Source organism: Notolepis coatsorum (genome assembly GCF_963971535.1).
Source record: "Notolepis coatsorum genome assembly, contig: SCAFFOLD_655, whole genome shotgun sequence".
Taxonomy (NCBI): domain Eukaryota; kingdom Metazoa; phylum Chordata; class Actinopteri; order Aulopiformes; family Paralepididae; genus Notolepis; species Notolepis coatsorum.
Window position 1 is genome coordinate 19252 of NW_028173444.1, and position 7566 is coordinate 26817.

Sequence of the window (7566 nt, forward strand, 5' to 3'; positions counted from 1 at the left end):
TAAGTCTCTTGCTCAAGGACACTTCGACAAGCTGCTGGGAGGAGCCAGAATTGAACTGGGAACCTTCCGATCTTCAGATTACTGTACCTGTCAACTGCTCTACCTCCTGACCCACTGTCACCCCTAGATATCAGTATCTAGCATCCCCTTGGATGCAGTAAACAGACTCTGTTATGAGCCGTATATAGCTGATAGAGCTGCCAGGCCCATCCCATTGTGTCCTTGACTAGAGATACCATGAGGTCAAAGATCACAGCCGTAGAGATGGGGTAGGAGTGGCATGAAGGAACGCAGCATTTTTACTGTCGCATATAAAACACGTCGACTTTACACCAGTCCTCTCACTCTCACCGGTCATACCCCGTCTGTTCGACACACAAGACTGTCTTCATATCCTCCGGTCTGGACCGATCTCCACACTTCTTACCAATGGAGCCCCTCATCAGACGCCAAAGTTCCCTTCTCCATGGGCATGAGAGGCGCTATGCCCACAGCGTCAGCGGGGGAGCGGGAGGTCACGGCATCAGGATCTCCACGTCTTCCAGCCGGTTCGGGAGTGGCTTCAGCACGGGCGGGTATGAGTCCCTGGGCCTGGGGTCCGCTGTGGGCTCCAGCTCCAGCTCGGCCTCCTTCACCATCGGGCACGAGAAGGCGACCATGCAGCACCTGAACGACCGCCTGGCCAACTACCTGGAGACAGTCAAGAACCTGGAGCAGACCAACAGTACGCTGGAGATCAAGATCAGGGAGACGCTGGAGAGGAGAGGGCCCTTGGCAGGGAGGGACTACGGCAAGTACAACATGATCATCATGGATCTGAGGAGCAAGGTGAGGGCGTGTCACACTTCCCAAGATATATCCAGATGTTACAAGATTTTTATATGGTCTATCAAACCATTCTAATTAGAATATTAGAGCAGTAAATCCACACAGTGTTTAGAGAATCTGCCATAATTGGGCAGTAATTAAGTAAGTCAGTAAGGAAAATATGGTATGGTATATGTTTTATTTTTTATTTGTTATAATAAATACAAAATTAAACAATATGTCAGCTGGAAGAAAGAGAACTACATAAACATTCCGTGCAAGGCCTCTATTGAGCAAGACATTTTGCAGCTATAATCTCTAAAGAGCTATCAGTTCTACAATTTTATAGTTTTACGGCTGTGTTTTCTGATAAGCTGTGTAGGCGAAAGTGATTTTATTCCCCTCTGTTTCAGTCAATGTTGTGTGTAACCTTGACATTAGTACGAACAAGTTCTTCTCTCAACGTTTACGACCTGGAATCCTATTATTCTTATCTTTTTAATCAGGGTGTGTCTCCTGTGAGATAAACTGCTTTGATATAGGATTCTCAGCTAGATGTATCAGGTTTCTGCCCCTGCATTTCATCAGACTACGAGTTAAAGGTTTACTGGAGATCAGTAAAAGGGTTGAGAAAAGCAAACGTGCAGGTTGAAGGGTGTGTATCTGTAGTGGAGAATACAAAAAGATACAAACTTTGAATATGTTTATTTGGAATGAAACATTTACATTTTGACGATGATGATGATAATAAGAAGAAGAAGAAGAAGAAGAAGAAGAAGAAGAAGAAGAAGAAGAAGAAGAAGAAGAAGAAGAAGAAGAAGAAGAAGAAGAAGAAGAAGAAGAAGAAGAAGAAGAAGAAGAAGAAGAAGAAGAAGAAGAAGAAGAAGAAGAAGAAGAAGAAGAAGAAGAAGAAGAAGAAACTACAATACATTCAGAACTCTGCCTCTCGTACCAGAGATCTCAACACTCCTGTCCTCTAAAACCTCCATTGGCTTTCAAATTAAGCACCACATACTGTTCAAAGTGCTGCTCTTCACCTACAAAGCCCTTCACAACCTGGCCCTGCACCTTTCCCACCTGCTCCTCCATTAGAACCCGTACTCTCAGGTCCTGTTTGCATCATTTGAATGATGATTTTATAATGATCTCTTTCTACATTTATTCTCATGTAAAGTATCTTTGAGTACCTTGAAAAGCGCTATACAAATGTATTATTATTATTATTATTATTATTATTATTATTATTATTATTATTATGATTTTAGGCACTTTGGCAGATATCCAGAGTGACTTACAACAAGTGCAACAATAGAGTTGCATGTTGTATAACCTCGTTCCCAGTTTTATCTCTGTGAGATAAAGCCTGGTAAAGAACTACTGCCGAAAGTGTCTATTGGGAAGAATTTCCGGTGGATGTACTTCCCCTGGAAGTTGCCTCTGAACGGACCAAACTTTTCACGAATCCTGTCGGCAAACAAGCTAGAACGTCCCGGTCATGAAGTAAATTCTTCAGGCAAAGCCATTGCAGTGGCTACTTAAACGAGGAAATATTGTGCACTTCACACGTTTCTATAATTGTTTTGTCAAAACCGGAACGCCCGTAGCCTGTACTTCCTGTACTTCCGTTTAGACACTTTAGGAGGCATATCTTGTCCAGCCTACATGTTGTAAAACCCAGTCAACAGCCTATATGAATAAGAAGCTTAAAATAAAGGCACATTAGTTAACAATGAATAAGTAGAAACTATGTATTTTTTCTCTTCGTAATCCGTTTTTCAGAATTCTGTTTAATCTCCCCCGGTCCCGCAGATCTTCGACATGATCAAGGGCAACGCACAGCTCTCTATCGCCGGGGACAACGCACGACTCGCCGCCGACGACTTCCGCGTCAAGTGAGTTTTCAACTTTGACGACAAGCACATTATATCAGCAATGCTGGTTTATTTTGCACACGATAATCTCACACACATCCAAGATCTGTAAAAACTGTTTTGTATACACGTTAATTTAGTTTGACAGTTATTGAGAGTAAATTAGCGGCGTGAAATGATGTGGATGAAAAATGGAAGCTTAGCACAAATGGAAGCGGATATAGGGACCAGCTATAGTCTAGCTGTTGGCAAAAAAAACACCTCTCCAGAAGTTTTAAGCTATAGGCTAGTGGTCCTTATATCCGCTTCCATTCATTTGTGCTATGCTAGGTTAGCTTGCAGTCGGATAGATTTCTACTGAACGCACAGAGAGGAAATAGCATGTTTCCAGTAATGTTGCTGTTGATTGATTGATTGAAAACTTTATTTAACAGATTGCAGAATGGGTACAGTACAGTACGGCTCAATACATACAATTGTTAAGGGGATGCAGACCAGAGAAAGACTTTCGTCTTGTTTACATCAGGGTCCCCCATTTTCAATTCATCGTAACATATATGACATACATGACATACAGATAGACAGTACTGCTACATCTATACATTTATGACATACCAGATTTGCAAATACAGTACTGTTTGTGATACAAAAAGAGTCCAGAAAAGAGAGTATATACATTTGACGCAGAAACTGTACATTGGAGGAGGTTGGGTAGGTGGGGGGGTGGGGGGGTGGGGGGGACTGTACATTGGAGGTGGTTGAGTGGTTTTTGGGTGGGGGGGGGGGGGGGGGTTGGGTAGGAGGGGTGGGTGGGGACACTGTACAACTGTACAAGCAAAACTGTACATTGGAATATTGACAAGACCATACTTGGTCATTTACTGTACATTGGGGGGGGGGGGGGTTGTGTTAGGACATTTCCTTACGAACACAACACTCCAACTTTCCATTTTAACTCACAACACTCCAACTCTTTCCTCCTGCTATAGATTAGAGTATGAGCTGGGTATGCGTCTGACCGTGGAGGCCGACGTGGCGAGGCTGAGGAAGCTCCTGGACGACACCAACATAATCCGGTTGCACCTGGAGGGCGACATCGAGTCCCTGAAGGAAGAGCTGATCACTCTGAGGAAGAATCACAAGATGGTGAGGCAGACCGGTGTCAAGCTTTTCATTTGTCTACTGATTGATTGATTTATTGGTTGGTCAGTGGATTGATTGATTGATTGAAATAAAATTAGTTGGATGAAAAATAGGGATGCTCGATATTGGCTTTTTTACCGATACCGATATACCGATATTGTCCAACTCTTAATTTCCGATACCGATATCAACCGATATCAACCGATACCGATATATGCAGGATTCCCCCCCCCCAAAAATTTAATAATTTCAGGTAATTAACATTACATATATCTTGTTGTGGAATTAACACAACATTATACGTACTTTTGACAATAATTTTTAATTTTACAAACATTTTAATGCCGATATCGGCCGATAATATCGGTAGGCCGATAATATCGGACATCTCTAATGAAAAACCATCTCCAGAAGTTGATATAGGAATCAATAAAAACGTTGTATGTCATCCCCCCCCCCCCCCTATTTTCTCGTTGGACAGGACATGGACGAGCTCCGTATACAGATCTCACACGTTGGAGTCCACGTGGATGTGGACGCTCCCAAGGGCCAGGACCTGGCTAAGATCATGGACGAGATGAGGGCCAGTTACGAGAAGATAGCACTGAAGAACCAGGCTGAGCTCAAAGCGTGGCACGAGACTCAGGTCAAATATAAACTTCTCTGATAACCTTGTTGGTGGTGGCTGGTGGGGGGGTTGTACGTTTTTTTTACGTTTTCTCAGAATTATCTATCTTGGAATTCTAGAACTCTTGTTTATTTGTGAATCAGGATAGGATACCTTCCTCCTGCGGGGTCCACACAAAACATAAACATACCATGACATCACACGGCACTGTTCTAGTACGTTACATTACCTATAGATTGTGTTCAAGATGAATCAATATGGTCCACAGAGAAATGAGAGAGAAAAAGAAAAAAAGTTCTGTATTTGGGGTGGTACACCTGAAACCAGCTCAATGCCCATACAAATCAAAGTAATCTCATCGAATCAAACTCAAAGTATAGCATGGCATTATTAAAACCAGGGGTCTGATACCTCTGGATTCACCTGAGATGTGGCCGGTGTTACTTACAGTACAGTACTGCAGGCCGGCACTGCGGATAAAAGCATCTAACACTCTGTCTGTCTGTCTGTCTGTCCTCTTGTCTGTCTGTCCTCTTGTCTGTCTTTCAGTCTGTCCTCTTGGCTGTATGTCCTCATATCTGTCTGTCCTCTTGTCTATCTGTCTGTCTGTCTATCATCTTGTCTGTCTTGTCTTGTCACTCTCGCTGTCTGTCTCTCTCGCTGTCTGTCTTCTTGTCCGTATGTCCTCTTATCTGTATGTCCTCTTATCTGTCTGACCACTGGTCTTGTCTGTCTGTCCTCTTGTCTGCGTGTGTCTGTGTGTGAATGTTGTCATGTTTAGATCACAGAGGTGCAGTTTCAGGTGACAGAGAACACAGTGGCTATGAAGGAGGCCTCTGTCTTAGTGAGTGAGTCCAGGAGAAGGTTCCAGAACCTGGAGATTGAACTGCAGTCCCAGCTTAGCCTGGTAAGAACCATAACGACCTGTCACTGCGATAATCTACTACTGTCCAATATAGTCTCATCTCTAATGATAAGGATCTTCTAGTGTCAGAGTGACTATAGACTGGAAATAATTTACCAAAGAAAAAAACACTTGATCCATTCATCCATTCACCCAACCATCTATCCATCGATCCATCCATTCACCCATCCATCACGCTTCCCCCCCCCAACAGAAAGGCTCCCTGGAGGCAACCCTCAGGGACATCGAGCTGCGCAACAACATGGAGGTGGAGCAGTACAACGAGTTCATCCTGAGGCTGCAGGGCGAGCTCACGCATATCCGCACCGACATCCAGCAGCACACGCGCGAGTACGAGCTGCTGCTCAACATCAAGATCAGGCTGGAGGCCGAGATCGCAGAGTACAGGAGGCTACTGGACGGCGGTGCGGACTGGAGGTGAGTCAGTGGTGTTGCCTGGAGGTGAGTGGTGTTGCCTGGAGGTGAGTGGTGTTGCCTGGAGGTGAGTGGTGTTGCCTCAGGTGAGTGGTGTTTCCTCAGGTGAGTGGTGTTGCCTGGAGGTGAGTGGTGTTGCCTGGAGGTGAGTGGTGTTGCCTCAGGTGAGTGGTGTTGCCTGGAGGTGAGTGGTGTCGCCTCAGGTGAGTGGTGTCCCCTCAGGTGAGTGGTTCCAACCTGGCAGCGGTTTATGTTCTAGAGCTGATTGGTTGATTGATTTACAGTCAATTGTCACAACCGTGCGCGAACTACGCCTTCACTGGATGATGATAAAGGACATTGAGACAATTGAATTTGGCTCCTCTAGGATGCAGAAAAGGAGTGTGATTTGGCTCAACTGTATAGATAAGAACTGTTCATCTCTGCCACGTTTTGGTAAAAAGTAAAGTAAAAGTAAAAGTTAACAAACCAGACAGGAAGTCCAACCATAGCTGTAACTGTTTAGTAATACGCCAAACGCTCCACACCCGACTACTGCAAAATGTAGTTAAAGTAGTTGAACTAGATGTAGTTAACTGCTCTCCCAAAAGACAGCATTTGTGTATATTATAATCACAGACAACGTTAAAGCTTTCATCTCGCAGAAGCTTGCAAATTAGATTCAAATCAAGTTCATGCAAAATGAAACGAAGCCGAGCAGTTATGGAAAGTAAAAGTGATGCATCTGGTATTAAAGGTACAGTAGATGACAAAAAGGTTAACGCTAGAGGGTGCGCTCCCTGTTGACATGCAAGGCTAATATATTGGAGGCAAATACCAGGAAGTAGAATCTTTTCCATTAATTTTGTTCGCTAACACTGGTGCAATCTGAGCATGTGAGTAGTGTGCACTCTTTACATCTCTATGTTACAGGTTCATATATGGTGCAAAGGAGAATAGTCAAGATAGAGATTTTATCAAACTTACTTAAAACATAAGTCAAATTCCTTTCTGGACCATCAAATAATTGTTCTTAGAGTACCGCTTACTGCCACAGTCACTTCACAGTCACTTCACCCACCGTGACTGTGGATATTACCCACGGACCTCCGTTACACTGACATACTGTATATGGCTTGATCAATGATAATATATGATCATGTCAAAATAAAATTGGGTTTCGCTATCACTATATAAAGTATTTCACTAAATCAATTTCTCTACTCTGTTTTAGACTTGACGAAGCTTCCAAGAAAACAATCCAAACCAAAGTGGTGACAGTCACTCAGACACTGGTCGACGGCAAAGTTGTGAGCGAGAGCAAGGATGTCAAAGCCAGTGCGAAAGAAGTGATTGATGCTTAAACGTTTTTTGAAAAACATAAAAATGCAAAAAAAAAAAACAATAAACACTAACTGGAGATGATAAGCATGCGTGTGTCGTTTCCCTGATGCCACAGGATATTGTTTAAATGTTTTATGAATATATTACTTAGAGATACAGTACTGTGGGATATTGTCAGATGGTTTCTGAATAATTATATTACTTAAAGAGATACAGTACTGTGGGATATTGATAGATGTTTTCTGAATATATTACTTAAAGAGATACAGTACTGTGGGATATTGTTAGATGTTTTCTGAATATATTACTTAAAGAGAGATACAGTACTGTGGGATATTGATAGATGTTTTTTTATTTAATTATTTAATTATTTAATTTAAGTTTTTATTAAAAGAATTCACAAACAAGACAATACAAACATGACAAGACCAACAACAAAAAAACTAAGACAAATA

General features: G+C 42.7%; 1 protein-coding gene across 1 annotated transcript; it reads left to right on the plus strand.

The window, feature by feature from the left end:
* Positions 1 to 429: 429 nt before the first annotated feature.
* LOC311247786 (keratin, type I cytoskeletal 18-like) lies at positions 430 to 7131 on the plus strand (the record flags this gene model as incomplete). Its single annotated transcript, XM_084338783.1, has 7 exons — positions 430 to 828; positions 2617 to 2699; positions 3668 to 3824; positions 4303 to 4467; positions 5231 to 5356; positions 5568 to 5791; positions 7002 to 7131. The coding sequence occupies 7 exons, from the start codon at positions 430 to 432 to the stop codon at positions 7129 to 7131; spliced, it is 1284 nt and encodes a 427-aa protein (XP_084194909.1).
* Between the last annotated feature and the right edge of the window lie 435 nt (positions 7132 to 7566).